General features: G+C 41.7%; 1 protein-coding gene across 1 annotated transcript in view; it reads left to right on the forward strand.

Annotated features, from left to right (window-relative positions):
• The window catches only part of Cntnap2 (contactin associated protein 2), a 1432736-nt gene that overhangs the window by 1063205 nt on the left and 352567 nt on the right, over positions 1 to 16964 (forward strand). Inside the window, exon 15 of the mRNA XM_059257035.1 lies at positions 4901 to 5028. Within this exon, the coding sequence (XP_059113018.1) occupies positions 4901 to 5028 (128 nt within the window). The remainder of the gene's footprint in view (positions 1 to 4900; positions 5029 to 16964) is intronic.

Below are 16964 nucleotides of genomic sequence, written 5' to 3' on the forward strand. Positions count from 1 at the left end.
TTGACCATAACAGGTTCAGCAGGTAACTTTTTGACCTTATCGAGGGTAATGAATTTTTAGTGTTTTTTTGTTTGTTTGTTTTGTTTTGTGGGGTTTTTTTGTTGTTGTTTTTTGTTTTTGTTTTGGATTTAGCAAAGAATGCCAGTTTTCTGACAATGAACTATAGTCTAGGAAAGCATCAATAGATCTGTCTAAACTGGTTCCTCTGGGCATGAAGCAGACCTAGTACTCACTTGTTATGGTATATGGCATAGGCACAATTGTAGGTAAAAATACTGAAAATTCTTGAACTTGGGATGTTGTTTGTCCCTTCAATATGTAAGATTAGTTGAGTGCATCTTGGGAAGTATGCTTTCATCTATAAATGAGGATTACATGACAAAGTCTTCTAATTTGTTTATTTGCTTGTTTTTATTGTTTTGTCTTTTTTCCCCTGTTTTTAAGTAGAAGCTCCCAGAATGAGATACAAATAGTCTAGACTTTAAACTATCCTTTATGAGCTGGTGACTGTGACCAACATAAATTCTCTATCCTTCATGCTTGTCAATAGTGTAGTGATGATAGCATACAGTACTAAGAAATCCTAATAAAAATTATTTAAGCCGGGCGGTGGTGGCGCACGCCTTTAATCCCAGCACTCGGGAGGCAGAGCCAGGCGGATCTCTGTGAGTTCGAGGCCAGCCTGGGCTACCAAGTGAGTTCCAGGACAGGCGCAAAGCTACACAGAGAAACCCTGTCTCGAAAAACCAAAAAAAAAAAAAAAAAAAAAATTTAAATTTTTCAGTTTCATTGACAGTGATACAAAATTGTTTGTATTGATGAAATTTGGCTTGTAAATTTCTATCATTCTTAATGTTAATCAGTTTCTAATAAAATAATTGAATAATGGCTAATTATAGTATCACAATGGCCAAACTTCTGTAAACTATGTTCAAAGATTTATTACATTCTATTTATTTAATTTATTTAACTAATTTAATAATTAATTTAAATAATTTAATCTATTAATTTAATTTAATTTATTTAAATCTTTTTACAAAGATTTAAGAACTGCTTCCAAGTTTATCCAGTGCAGTTAAATTACATAGTGATTGTAATATTTCTAGACTTTTGTTTTTAAAATATTCTTATCTGGTATTTTTAAATAGGGTACTGTGTTTTATTATATAGACACAGGCAAGGATCCTAAGTAACCTGAATTCTTATATGCTTCAGATAGAAATGTAAATTGATATGTACTCTAGAGAAAACAGCCTGAAATTATTCACAAAAGTTAAGCAGACTTTATAACCCAGCATTTCTTGTTTTGTATAAACATCCATCAATGCCAGTAGGTAATTCCATTAAAAGAATGTTCAGGGCAGCTTTTTGTGCAATATCCAAACCCTAGAGTCTGCTTAATTGACAACAGGAGAAGTCTCATTCCCATTGTTGGGTGATATTACATTCTCCCTAATGTAGCATAACATTTCATTCAGAATATGACCCAAAAGATTTTGGATATTTGAATATTTTGAATTGTGTGTACATGTGCATAAGTACTTTACACACTGATTCATCTCCACAGGCCACATCTTATTTTTTTTATAAAATCACCCATGCCATCTTCCAGAAGCTCAAAGAGTTAAGCTCTGAGGGTTCACTCAGGGCAGCCCATTCTGCTCAGGAACCTGGTGTGCTGAAGCTACTGCATGATGCTGGCCAGACACTGCAAAGCCAATCACAAAGTCACTTCTGGGTCAGACAAAAGCAGATTACAAGAGGAATTTGGATTTTAGGATTTAGTTTGTGGAGCAGTGGTTTAGAGATACATCCTAAGGGGCATCAACTCATAAAGGATATTAGCACTATGTCCAGGGGAATCATTTCTAACAGGCTGTCAAATTAAAGTGTGCAGTTAGACTGCCTTCATTTATTGTTCCTTTAAGAGTAAATATCAAGTTTACTATTGAAGGCTTTGGGGTAGGGGGGATGGCTCAGTTGAAAAGTTCTTACTGAATAAGCATGTGCCCCAGAATTTGGATAACCAGCATCTACATAAAAATCTGGGCATATTATCACATAAGTATAATCCCAATCTCGAGTAGGCTGAGACAGGATTCCTGAGGTTTGTGGTCATCCAACCTAGCTAAATGAGCAACCTCCAAGTTCAGTAAGAGTCTGTCTCAAAAAAGAAGATGAAGAGCAATGGAGGAAGACACCTAGCATAGACATCTGAATTTCACAAACAGTTACACACGGGTGGGTATCCTTGCACATAACATGTACATGCACACAAGAACACACACATATACCACACACATAACTCTTTAAAAAAGAACAGAGAATTTTCTTCCTATTTGAAGTGATTTTAATTGATTGGAATTCTGCTAAAGGAAAGTAAGTTTGCCCAAAAGAAATCCTACTGGCAGGTTTGAAGTAAGTTTGCACAAAAGAAATCCTACTGGTATATGGAACTATAGCATCAACAAAAGTCCCAAGGTTTGGTGCTGTGGAATATTCTGTATGCTCTGAATGTGTTTCTCTGATTGGTTAATAAATAAAATGCTGATTGGCCAGTAGCCAAGCAGGAAATATAGGCAGGACAAAGAGAGCGGGGAAGGCTGGGAAATGGAAGGCTGAGGGAGGAGACTCTGCCAGATGCCTCCATGAGAAGCAGATGTTAAGATACCGGTAAGCCACAAGCCACGTGGCAACTTATAGATTAATAGAAATGGGTTAATTTCAGATAAAAGAATTAGATAGCAAGAAGCCTACCATGGCCATACAGTTCATAAGTAATATAAGCATCTGAGTGATTATTTTATAAGTGGACTGTGGGATTGCGGGGGCTTGGCGAGACCTGGAGAGAAACTCTCCAGCTACAGTTTGGTTTGTTCTAACTTAATAAACAATACTTTTGAAAAACCAGGTAAAATATAGTTTTGAGTCCCACTGATACAAGTGGGACAATAAGTTCACTGATGTTGTAGACAATCTCAAGGACAAGTACAGGCCCTGCATAGCACAGAATTTTCAATGTGGAGTTCCAGTTGTTTGCCCCAAACCTTAGTTCCATGTGGTTAGTGATGTGAATATAAAATCCTTAGCCTCATTATTGAACCACCTCTCTCATTCTCTCATTGTTCAAAAGTAGCATTCAGAGTTGTTATTTCCATTCAGGCTGATTGGCATAAAAAATTATTTGGTTCAGAGTGACCTCCCACTGATTTTGCCTCCCACCCATCCAGGCCCATAGAAAGGAACACCAAACTGTAGCAAAGCAGCAGCAGTAGCAGCAAAATAGGATAGAGCAGAGAGTTTTCCACAAAATGGAATCTGTCTTGCACAAACCCTAAAAGACAGTGGTCTGTCTGTAGCTCCACCTGAGCCTGTCCCTCAGAACTTCTGGGCTTTGGTTCAAAGCAGCTCTTTGCAGTTGGCCTTGCCCCCTTCCTTCACTAAGACCCACTCCACAAGAGGAAATACATGTCTAGTACTATAATTTGGTCAAGAATCCCTGGCTTGGAGTGTATGAACCCCAGGGTTGAACATACTACTATTATTTTGCTTAGTTAATATAATATCATATAATATGCCCTCTAAATCCATATCTCTATATGCATAGATTAGCATATCTCTCAGATTTCATCAGAGAAATTTCTTTTTTCAGTGCATGGCAATTAATACGGAAACTCACAGCTGGCCAAAATATGTGTCTAGGGAGTGATAAGCCATAAATGGGATATCTACATCATATCTCCCCCTCCCCAGAGCTCAGGGAATGTCATGAAAGACAGGGTGGAAAGATTGTAAGAACAGAGAAGGACTCAGGTGTAACAGTGTCTTCTGGATGTGACAGGACACTAAGAGCAGCTGTCATTACCTTTCCAAGACCTGCACAACATAGAGCCAGTCAACACTGTCAAATTGATCAAGTGGGGCTCATGAGTCCTCACCTCTATCTGAGAAGCCATTGCCAGTTCATGACTGCTGGGAGACAGCCAGCATTTAATAAATATGTAGACTCTGGTAAGTTAACCTCACTCTAGTAGGTGGTCCCACACCGAAAAATATATGGGCAGCACTGGCTTTATCCAGTGGGTTATTTAAAAAGAAAGAAAAAGAGGACATGAAATCGGGAGGGACTTTATAGGTTAGGGTGGATCTAGGAGGAGTTATGGGGAGAAGAGAGGAATGAATATGATAAAATACACTGTATGAATACATGAAATTCTCAAATAATTGATAAAAAATTTATGGAATTCAAAAGGTATGGAATCAAGTTGGAAGGTGTGGTTAAGTACAGGGTAAACAGATGAACCTAGGCAGAAATCCAAACAGGGCCCAAGTCTCAGCTCCACTCCTCATTATCCATAGAGCTAAATACTTACGGAGCACCTGCTCTATACTGGAGATATCTATGAACTATTTCAGTCCTTCAAGTAAACAAGGGAAGACCAGAAAACCAAGGATATCCCTTATTTAGCTGCTGCACAACAGGGAAGAAAGTCTCTGAAGGAATTGTTTCAAACCAATTAAAGAGGCAAAGACTTTTCAGTCTTTGGGGAATTTGTTTGGTGTATTGTTCCGGTGACTTTGTTGAACTTTCCATTAACTCTGCATGTGAGCACCTGTGGGGCATGTGGTTTGGTCTGTTTTCCACTTAGAAGAGCCAATGGCTTATTAGTTATAAGTTCTGGAAATCAGAATGTCAGTTCTAGTTTCCATCAGATGACCATGCCAGCCTTGCCTCTGAGCTACACTCTGAGCCTTTACTGGGGGAGGAGAGCAAACTCCATCTGGGTGCATTACTCAGTGCATTTCTGAACAACTATTAAAAATGTGATCAGTGGTCAGACAACAGAAGCTATAATTCTAACACAACCTCCCCGTGTTTTTCTGTCTCCCTGTGATTCAGGAGGAAGGACGCTGGCTTCTTATCCTACAAAGATCACCTGCCCGTGAGCCAGGTGGTGGTTGGAGATACTGATCGGCAAGGCTCAGAAGCCAAGCTGAGCGTGGGTCCTCTGCGCTGCCAAGGAGACAGTAAGTTTGCCCAAGCAGCTGGGGCTTGCACTTTCTTATCACATTGAAATAGTGTTTCCAGGCTGCTCAGAAGATGCCAGAAAACAGACTTGTTCTTCAAAAACGTCACACAACACAAACGGGGCCCGCTAGAGAGCTACATGGATCTTCATTGTAAAGAGGGTGTGTCCAATATGGAAGCCTCAATTCAGGCGTAAGATGTGGATATCCATCTTCCTTGTCTATTCATATGTAACAAGTTTGACTACCTAAGCTTATGGTAGCATAAATAGCAATGCTAATAGCATAAAAGCGCCACTCAACAGCTGGGATTCCACTGTGTGCTGCTGTTAATGCCATTAGCATGACTATTTATACCGCCATAAAACGGGGTTTATGGCGATATAAATAGTAGCATTATAGCTTAATGTATTATTGTAAACTTGGATTATGGCCATATAAAGTTTGACATTATGGCTATCAAACTCCATCATCATCAAAGCTTGATGGTCTTTTGAAAGGCAAGATTGTTTCTGTAATGATGTCCTGCTTTCAGGCTTAGGCACCAGAGAGGAACTGGGGGCTGCTAGCTTGGACAGTGGGAGGTAAAAGAGTCGTCATGATGGTCCCACCTAATTAAGGGCACCATTCAGATTTTATGTTGTTTGATACCCTTCGGTGTACTTTATGTGCTGTGGGAGGGGAGCAGTGGAAGGTTGCTATGGGGATTCAGCAATAAGCATCCTGGGCATCATTTCCTTCCATTTCCTGCACATGTGATTCAGGCAATACTGGGCATCATTTCCTTCCATTTCCTGCACATGTGATTCAGGCAATACTCCTGGAAGTTCTACAGTTTTTGTGGTTGTGTACTCGGCAAAGGGAGACCTAGATTTCACTCCCTCCATAACTGGCTAGCTCAAAGACCCCGGGGAAGGCTCTCTGTTTTATCAGCTGCATTAATGAGAATACCACCTGTGTCCCAATGCCTCCTGGGGAGGCCGTAAAGATTTTTAGTGCCTGGGTCTGGAGTTCTCCTAGCAAAGGATTATGTGAGGTGGAATATTCTTTACAACTTCTGTAAATCAATGGAGAATTAGGCCTATTCAATAATAGATTCTTGTAACCACTCAAAGAGGTATCCTAAAGAATGCAAGAATGCATACTTAGAAGTTTACTGCTTAGTTGAGACTGTTAGCAGTTAAACATGAGAATGCTCCTAACACAAAAGAGGGGAGATGTTTGTACTGATCTTTCTCTTTGTATACTGGGAGGGAAATGCCACCTACAGAATTGAGATTGGTCAAAAAGATCTTTATGAAGCCTTGGCTATAAACAGTAAAACTTCATTTGTGGATCCAGACTTGGTGGAAGTGCACAAAAAGGTGTTTGGTTTCAGCTCATTAAGAAAAGATACTGGCAGCTGGGCGGTGGTGGCGCATGCCTTCAATACCGGCACTCGGGAGGCAGAGGCAGACGGATCTCTGTGAGTTCGAGGCCAGCCTGGTCTACAGAGCGAGATCCAGGCAAGGCACAAAGCTACACAGAGAAACCTTGTCTCAAAAAACCAAAAAAAAAAAAAAAAGAGAAGAAAAGATACTGGCACAGAACAGTAAACAATATGCATATTTAATAAATATGCTAAGAGAAGGACTATCATGTTCTTTACAGTTGGGCTCTCATGTATTGTAGACTGAAAGTCAATTTTATTATGTCATAATTATTTATAATTATATAAAGATAAAATACCTCTGGTTTATCAATTCTAATTCTGAATTTCACTTTGAATTAGAGAAAACTTCCCATTAAGTGGCTGATTGACTTACTATCAAGAGAAGTTTATATGTGAAGGTATATTATTTTTATACTTAGTATATTATTTTTAGCTAATATGAGATTGATGTCCCCTAATCAAAAAACTAGGCCTCAGAAAGAATTTATCATGGGTTTGCTTTTTATGCAGCACTTTGCTAGGTCATCTGGGAATAGGAAAAGGTAGTTCAAATGTGTTTGAGAAATTCACACAAAAATGTATTAGAAGATACAGATAGCTTATCGCTGTACTGGCTGGTTTTGTATCAACTTGACATGATCTGTAGTCATCAGAGAGAAGGGCATCTCAGTTGAGGAAATGCCTCCCTGAGATCCAGTTGTAAGGCATTTTCTCAATTACTGATCAATAGGAGAGGGCCCAGCCCATGGTGGGCTGTACCATACCTGGGCTGGTGGTCCTAGGTTCTATAAGAAAGCAGGCTAAGCAAGCCATGGGGAGCAGGCCAGTAAGCAGCACCCCTCTGTGGCTTCTGCATCTGTTCCTGCCTCCAGGATCCTGCCCTGTTTGAGTTCCTATCCTGATTCACTGATTAACAGTAATGTGGAAGTGTAAGCCAAATAAACCCTTTCCTCCCCAACTTGCTTTTGGTCATGGTGTTTTGCCACAGCAATAGAAACCCTAAGGTAATCATTTAATACTAGATTTTCTGATATAACATTATTGTAATTAATTTCTAAAGGAAGAAGTGATAAAAGATGCATTTAAGGTAGAAGAGTGTGTGTAGTGTGCGTGTGTGTGTGTGTGTGTGTGTGTGTGTGTGTGTGTGTGTGTGTATGTGTGTGTGTGTGCACCAGAGACTGGTTCTGGGATTCTGGAATATCCCCTTTATCACTGTTTACTTTTTTTGAGGCACGGTCTCTCACTGAACCGCACTCCCTGGCTGGTCTAGCTGACCAGTGAGCCCCTGGGATCTACCTCTCTGTCCTCTCCACACTGGGGTTACAGGTACACATAGCCATACCTCATCTTTTAAAATGGATTTTGGGGATCTAAACTCAGGCGCTTTTGATTTCTTAGCAAACACTTTATCTACTGAGGCATCTCCCCGCCTAGACTCTATCTTAATAAAGACTGAGAAAATAAGAAAAGCATAATGATAAATTTCATTTACGTTTCTATATCAGGATTGGTTTCAGGTGCATTATTAGGACTATATTAGTCAGGGTTTTCTACAAGAAAAGGACTGATAGAATGAAAAATAATGGTATGCACACATATGTATAGATATGGAAAGAGAGAGAGTTTATTAGGATAGTTCAAAGCCTGTGGTTGGATGATCAGTAATGGCTGCCTCCTGATGGAAAGGCCAAAAATTTAGTATTTGTTCAGTCTGTGAGACTGGACGCTCCAGCTTGTCTTCAGTCTACATTGGAAGTAGGTCCTAAGAGCAGCTATCTGTCAGCAGTAGATAGATGAACTTGCCAGTGAAAGTGAGGGAAAGCAGGCAAAAAGCAAAAGCTTCCTTCTCCCAATGCTTGTATGTAGAGTGACACCAGGAGGTGTAGCCCAGATTTATGGTGGGTCTTCTGAGCACAAATGATCTAATCAAGAAAGTCCCTCACATGTGAGTCCTGATGCTTGAGTTTGGGTTGATTCCAGATGTAGTCAAATTGACAAGCAAGATTAGACTAAGGAAAATAGTTACCTCATCGATGGACAATGAACAGTCTTGGTATAGTTGGGATAATGTAGATCCAGGAAGATGCTTTTAAATCATATTTTACCCAATATTTCATGAAAAATATAACAAATTATGTGGAATACTTTTGTATTTGTGAGAGAAAGTCGTCTATCTTCCTTTTCCCCAGGAAACGGAGAATTCGTTGTCTGAACTTGCACTGCCAGAGAGCAATCAGCATTCAGCACTTTGCAGACCCAATTTCCCTTTAAGAACAGTCTCACATAGGCGCGGTTACAAGGAGAGATTCCGTGTGGACAGTATTTCCCAGGTTTTATACTTGCCTGATATCCTTGGACATTTGCAGCTCCTTGTGCAGTGCATAAGGCAAACATCATTTCTGTTGTACAAATGAACAAATTATTTCTTTTCAAATGGTGTTTACATGACAAATTTCCAAGCCCCCTTGCAAATTCCCAGAAGTTGGAGCAGAGAATAGAAACATGAGACCACCATTGATTTTTGACTCCATGCTTTTCCTTCTGTCAAAGACCAGTTAAATTCAAGTGTCTTAAACAGCTTAGGGGTTGGAGAGATGGCTCAGTGGTTAAGAGCATTTTTCCTTCTTGAAAAGGATCCAGGTTTGATTCCCAGATCCCACATGGTAGCTCACAACTGCCTGTAACTCCATTTCCAGGGTATTGTACACCTTCCTTTGATCTCTGTGGACACCATTTTTTTTTCTTTTTAATATTTGGCTTGGGTCTTATCCCATCACAAGCTCCACCCACCCACCCACACCATTGGATACAAGAGGTTTAAGTCACCTCGTGAGTTTGTGCTGTTATTCATGGAGATGAGCTTGCTTTGAGACACTTTTTAAGGTCTCTAGAGAGCTTCAGAAAAAGCAGTTCTACCACTGAACATCACTGTATTTCTCTCTTTCTGTCTCTCTGTCTCCCTCCCCCTACCTCCTCTCTGAGTTTGAGGAGCCCAGCTTCAGCAGTCCTCCAGGGGTGTGTGGTGCATTAGGCCCAGTTCTAGGCTCGACTTGCAGAGAATGTAACTTTTTCTTTGAGCTCTGTCCAACTGTTTCAGAGTTACAGGTGATTTCCTCAGGCCTGCTGAGTTTCGACTTTCACTCTAAGTCATCTGAACTCATAGACCCATGTAATCAAAGTGCTAAACCAAATCAGTACCTTCCATTTAGGGCTGCCCTGTGTCTCCTACGGCTCTGTGAAATACGTAAGCTTTGACAGGGTGGTTGCTGTTGTTTTCTCCTTCAAATACATCCAAGTAGAAACCTCCAATCTAAATGAGACTGGTGTGACTAGTGATGGATGGCTTGCTACAATAAAAATTGCAGAGAAATTATGCATCTCTTATAAACCACAGGTACTCACCTAGGGAAAAAACAAAAGATCCATTTAGAGAATCAGAGCTCAATATCAGAGTAGACACTTTTCAAACTTAAGCACAGGCACACCCTCTGAGGCTGCTGAAACTTTCATGAACTAAAAAGAAATTTAGTTTTTGAAGGCAGAAATCTTATTCTACTGTATATAGTGACTATAATTAATTGCAAGAATACAGGATTTGCTAGGTAATTGTTTTGCTCTCAGCCATATGAAGTAAAGATTTACCATCTCGCCTCTAGGGATATAGACTTTAAACAATTAATTAGAAGCAAGTTTGCTACAAAGGCAAGCCTTTTCAATAAACCTGGGCAGAAACAAATTAGAGGCACGTGTTACTGGAGACTGCTTCCCCGTCCACACCAGAAACAGCTCAGGCAAAGGAAGCTGACAGGCAGGTCACTGCAGTCACACTGCACGCTTAAGATGCAAATTCAATTTCTTGCAGCTGCAGAGGTACCTGGGAGTCAAGAGATGAGAAGGCAAGGCAGGAAAGACATTCAAGTTCGGGTCGGGAGCTCTGTGAGGACAGAGACAAAAGCCAGTGAGAAAGAAAGAGGTGGTAAAGGAGTTGTAGCCAAATGACGATGAACATTTGTTCCTTGCGACATGAATCCTCTATGCCAGAGTGGCAGAAAGGCCGAGCACTGTGCTTCGAGGATTTCCAAGTCCAGGAGTGCTGCCTGCCTGTTCCTTCACTCAGAGTCAGCCACAGTCCTGTCCACACACTGAGTCACCACTTGTGAAACATTTCCTGTGGGGTGCAGTGGGCTGGGCACGGGGAGGGAGAGTCCCCAGTTTTCCTTGAGAAGAGATAGCAACTCCCCAGACTGCAGAGAGAGTAGAAAGATTGTTTATCTTGCTTTAGCTTTGCTGCCTCGGGAGGCAAGAGATAAGAAAGGGAAAGAGACCAGAAAGGGAAAGGATCCCGGTACAGGTTCTAAATTCGAAGCCCTTTGTATTCATTCACTCACTTGATTCCCTTTGTATTCATTCACTCTCCTGATTCTTCCCATTCCTGCCCCCCACCCCTCCACTCCCCACCTCCGTGAGGTGGTTTGCAAACTCATTTCAGAGCTGGGTTTAGAAAGGTCTGTGTGGTTCCTTTAGAATCCTCTTATCTACCACATCCCCTTAGACTTGATGCTAGGATTTGAATAAGAAAAACATGTCTCTTATGTTCTTGGGGGTGCATTGGTCTAAACATTTGCTAGGAGGGCATTGAAGATACTCTCTCCTTTCAACCTTAGAAATCTTTTCTTGCAGCTTTCCATGTACCTAAGATCTTCTCCTTGCTCCCTGCCTGGTCAGATCTCACAGGGAGCACACACCACCACCACCACTGCCCCTGATGCCCGCCTTGGAATGTTCCCTACTACCAAAGTGTCTCAACTACCTACTTCCTCCACAGTAATAAAGGCTCTGCTCTCTCGGGGCAGTGGGATTTAGCTTAGTCACATATACCAGTCTCACTAGATTAATTCACTATAAAATGTGAATGATGAGCCCTAAAGAATGCCTAACTAGACAGAGGCAGTCACTAACAAGCAAGAAATGTTGGCGATCTGGAGCCCTCAACCTCCTCACCTGGCTTACTGGATTACCAAGGATAAGCTGGGCTTGCAATACAAGTTCTGAACATAAGACAATAAATAAAACAACATAAGACAATAAGTAACTCATGCTCTCTGAGTTAAGTAGCTCCCTTCACCTCATGGTATTCCCTTCCTCAACAGTGTGAGGTGTTCAAAGACTGGCGGCCCAGCATGCTCTCTTCAGGAACCGACTCAGAAGTTACATGAATGGCTTTTGCCCATATCCCAGGGTTCAAAGCTCACTCACAGGTGCCAATCTACCTCTGAGAGTGACTGAGGAGGGTAGTCTCCCTGTGTGGCCTGCCGGCAGAAGCAAATGTGCACTCTGTATTCCTCCCAACACAAAGAGCGTCTTCTGACATCTTTGTACCTGTATTCAAAGCTGGTTCTGGCATGAGAGGAAAGGGAAAGACTGGTAAAAATTTCTTCCCATCTATTCTTCATGGAAAAAAAGATATAGCTCAACTCCTCACCCCTCCCTTAGACAGGTCATCCCTCTTCCAGTTGTGTTTATTTTTCCCCACCCAATAGGATCCTTGAGACTGCCAAAGGAAAAGGTTACAAGAAATGCAGTTCAAATATCCTAACAGGCTTTATTTTGTGTTTCTCGAGCTCTGACACTTTAGTCCATCAATGGAATAAATGGTGGCTGAGCAAATGGGGTTGGCTTTATGGCAGGAAGATGCTGAAGACACTAAAGGAGAGAACGAAGCAAGATGGGTCATTTCAAAGTTCATTTCCTTGCAAGGCAGGCATAAGGAGAATATAGACAAATGGCCTCTTGGTTAACACCAGGTTATTGCAAGTCCCCTTTGTAAGAATTAAAGGACTGAGAATTAAAGCAGAGGGAACTTCATCATCAAGCCATGGACCTGCTGGGAAACTTGGCTCTCTTCCACTCTCTTGACGTCTCACAGATCAGTTAGCCACTTAACTGGGCTTTAGTGATCTAGGACTTTAGAATAGGTGCCTCCTATTGGATTGTTAGTTTGGTCTATGGTCTGTTGGGACCCAGTACAACAGCTCAAAGCAATGGCCTCCTGAAAGTTTTATTCAACATTATCTATACTGAGGGATGATCTGGAAGTGGGAGAAATGAAGGGTAGCTAGGAAAAATGTAATCAACTTCATTCTTAGTAGAGGGGAGATATTCCCAGTTCTGATTGTGGACTCCTCAAAAATAAGAATAGCTCTGATATACTTGAATGTTCTCAGCAGTTGAGCATGCCAGAAGCATAGAAAGGATTCAAGAGTTAAAAACATATATCAAGGCAGATGTGAAGAACTGCAGCCAGGTTTGACCTTGGACCCAGATTCTTTCTTCACAACCACTATGAACCCAAGTAGAGAAATTTCAAAGCCCTGGGCTTTGCAATTCTCTTATGGAATCTCAGATTCCTAGAACATATTTTATTCCTAAGATTCTCTGCTCCCTCATTGGGAGCTCTTGACTCTTATATAACACACCCTGCTTCTGGCTTGCCTTGCTTTGCTATACCATCACCGTGGAAAGTTGTCTCCTAACTCAGCAGAAGAGAGAGACTACCTATGGACAGTCTGTGTAGGGTGTAGGGTGATAGCAACATGTGTTAGAGGACCACCTTCCTTCCCTCTCCATCCCTATCTTGGCCATTTACTAAAATCTAATACGTGGGCTCAGGCTTTACCCTATGTGTTTTTTGCATGATCACGATCTTCTCAGCATAATCATTGAGGGTTCAGCACCAGTACACATCCCAGAAGAGAAAATTTTGTTTACTAGCAGTGATACATCCTGAGATGATGCTCCAAATTCTTTCCTTCCATTCTGAGTTTCTTACTATAATAGTATAGGCAAATCCATGAAAGTCTCTCTCTCTCTCTCTCTCTCTCTCTCTCTCTCTCTCTCTCTCTCTCTCTCTCTCTTGCTCTCTCTCTCTCTCTCTCTCTCTCTCTCTCTCTCTCACACACACACACACACACACACACACACACGCACGCACGCACGCACGCACACACACTTTTATCAAATATATCTCAAATCCAAAAACAAAGAACACAGCCTCCTGTGGGTGGATAGGAGAGTCTCAGAAGTCAGTCAATGCAGACCTCTCATTTCACAGACAAGTGAGACGGGTCATATGAGATTCAATAACTGTTCCATAGTCTCACAACTGATTTATAGCAAACCACAGCTACAGAGAGCTGATACTAACCCATGGATGAGATTAATGCTAGGATCTATGAGGAAAGTTAGACCAATGCTCTGACCTTGGCCCTGCCTATGGATTTCTGAGTGGTACAACCATGCAGTATGAGTCCTAACCAAACCCACCTGTTATGAGCTCCACTATCTGAAAACCCTAATAGACAGCCAACAGCCACGGAGGTGAGAAGTCAGGGGCATAAAATATATAGCTTCTCTTTTTTCCTTTTGCTGCCATTTCTAGTAAAAACTTTCTGTTTCTTTATAGCTTTGTTTTTTGTTTGGTTTGTTTAGTAATAGATTGAGGAAATCATTAACCTCTGTTTTTCTTAATGGCCCAGTCCTCTCTGTTATTGCCACTGGCTGCTTGCAGGTGGCGAGCAGGAGTGGCCCTAGGAAGAAGCCAAGACAGTGAAACCCTCATGCTCACAACCTAGGCTCATTTCCCATGAAAGAGCCAGCCCCAGGGTACATCTGCGATCAGGTCCAGTGAACAAAGACGGCAACTTTGTTGAGTGGAAGAGAGCCTTTGTTTTTATCTTCCAGCCTTCTTGGTGACTTTCAAAAACTAGAAATGTTGGGCCATTACCCTGGGAGGACTCAGCACTTTCATATTATTTGATCATTCAACTTCAGCTTCAGCTGAAAATTCACTGTTGAAATGGAAAGCAAAATGATTCCTTACATTTGGAAAAAAATAAGTTTATTTTGCAGCTCTATGGTGTCTGGGGGCGGTGTAAGTGTGCACGGACAGGTACATTTGTATATACATAACTGATTTTCTGGCTTACCATTTCAAATGTTGCCTATGTTTGAAAGAATGATGTCCCTTGAGGTAATCAGAGTAAGGCATGGTGTGGAGGCAGAGTTCTGCTGATGTGGCTGGCTGGTGAGCCCTGTGACATCTCATTCTCTCACTCTGTACTCATCTCTTATGAACTGGGTACTCCCTACAGAAGTGACAGAATTCCCACAGATAGGAAAGAATTTATCTTCCATACCACGGATCCCCATGGTCAGGTTCCTCTGCTGGACTTCTCTGAGAAGTCTCACTATTCACAGAGGAGACAAGGCTTTACCTATTGATTTTTAAAACTTTCTTGTGAGGGACACTGGGAATTGAGAAAAACACTAGATAAAGCAGATTCTAGCCTATTCCCAGGCTCCACTCCAGGAACCAAGTCCTACCTATGGCCTTTTTTGAGGAAAATGACACATGATCCTCCTACTGGGGTCAGTTTCGTACTGAGGCAAACCTTCTAACACAGCTGAAGAGGTGAGGCAGGAACTTGGACTCCTCATGGGAAACTGAGGGTAGAGCTCAAAAATATTATGGAATTGTGTTGCACACTTTTAAATACTATATTATAATTTAATACATGTATCCAATGCATTTTTGATCATTTTCATTCCCCCACGGCCTTGAAGGTGTTAGTAGTCTAGAATTTACCTGGGATAGGGGCAGAATATAAATTCTGATTGAGATCTGGAGCACAGCTTGAGATGCTCCAAGGAGTAGCTGCCCTGGTCAGTGGTGGACCGTGCTTAGAATAACAAAGTGCAAGGCAGCATGAAGAACACAGGCTTCAGGATCAAGCATCCCTTGAATCAGATTCCAACTCCCTCTAGGTACCTGCACTCTTGGATTAGTTCTCACCCTTTCTTACTTCTACTCCCAGCATTCAGTTTTACCTCAGCTATAGATGAGAAAATTGGAAGTCCATCACTATTTTTCTTAACATCCCAGTCTTCCCCACTATTAAAAAAAAAAGCCCAATGAGTACCACTGGTAGTTGGGATTCTTCAAACATTAGCGACCTTCACTTCCACCCTTATGATATCGATTTGTTGTGTACAGAGTGGCAGATCCAATATCAGAAAACAGAGGCCAGTCTTGCTGTCTTTTATTCTCCAGTTTTACCCCCCACCCCTTGTATATTAGTTACATTTTCTGATAAAATACCCTGATGAAGGCAACTTAAAGGAGAAGAGGATTGCTTTTGCCCACAGTTCAAGGATTCAGCCCATGATTGCCTGGAGGTCATGGCAGCAGGAACTTGAGGTGGCTAGTCATGAATCCTTAGGAGGCAGAGTGATGTTAGCCCTCTGCTGGCCTTCTCCTTCAATTGACTCCAGGAGCCTAGTCTATGGAATCAGTTGCCCGCAGTTAAGGTGTATCCTCTTGCTTAAGTTAACTTAATCTATACAAGCCTTCAAAAGTGTGCAAGATTTGTCCTGGGTGGTTCTAAACATCCAGTTGACTATACTATCCTACTTTGGCCCTGTGCCTGTGTAGAGAGAAGCCCGGCCTGGTGTGTCATGTTTGAGCATCACCAGCTACTCCTTTTAACTTGGAAGTGGTGGTGACAATGACTGAGGTTCAGCAGCATTGACTGTGTCCCAGGGACCATGCTTTCTAAGCTCAAAGACCCTCATGTTCTTCTCTTTTACTGGCTCCTAATCGTTCCCCTCTTTGCTTCCCATCCTTTGTGACTGGCCCTCAGAGGATCTGGAGGATCCTGCAGAGCACACTGTGAGCCCAAGAATGTAGACTGGGCTTGTCTTCCAAGGAGTAGTCACAAACACCTGCCTTTCATCTATCTCAGGCCTCAGCAAACACTCTCCCTAAAGAGCCAGGAGGACAGTGAATAGTTTTTTGGGTCAGTAATCTCTGTCACAAATCCTCAACCCTGTCACTCAAAAGCCAAAAGCTGCCATAGGCAATGTGTAAACCAAGCTGCATGGCTGGATGCCAGTAGCATTTTATTGATACAAACAGGTGACAGATTGAATTTGTTTCAAAGGTCAGAGTGCTAACTTTGGATCTGCATGTTTGAAAACTGAGATTTTTGTGTATGGTTTAAAAAATGTATAGAATTGTGCCAACATTCTTTTGCTGTTTTAATGCAGATTTTACCTGGGTTTTTTTTAAACCCAGTCATAATAACCACCACCCACTGCTATATTTTGATCGAGGAATATGTTGTCCACTTTAGCTATACCCCTGTCTTTCTCCACATGTGTTTGTATTTCAGCCTGCATTGTACAGCAGTATACATACACTCAGCATCCATCCAAGGCAATATATAAAAAAGCATTGCCTATACTTCCTACTTCGGGAAGACTGAAAGTTCCCAGTGGCAATGTGAGCATAAGCCAGACACAGTAAAGCACACATATAATACAAGCTCTTGGAAGGCAGAGGCAGGAGGATAATGTATTCAATACCAGGCTGAGCTGCATAGCAAGATCCTGTCTCAAAAAACAAAAGGACATAAATACTCCAGACTGAAAGTTCATGCCAACATAA

This window comes from Peromyscus eremicus, chromosome 3, assembly GCF_949786415.1.
Source record: "Peromyscus eremicus chromosome 3, PerEre_H2_v1, whole genome shotgun sequence".
NCBI classification, from domain to species: Eukaryota; Metazoa; Chordata; class Mammalia; order Rodentia; family Cricetidae; genus Peromyscus; species Peromyscus eremicus.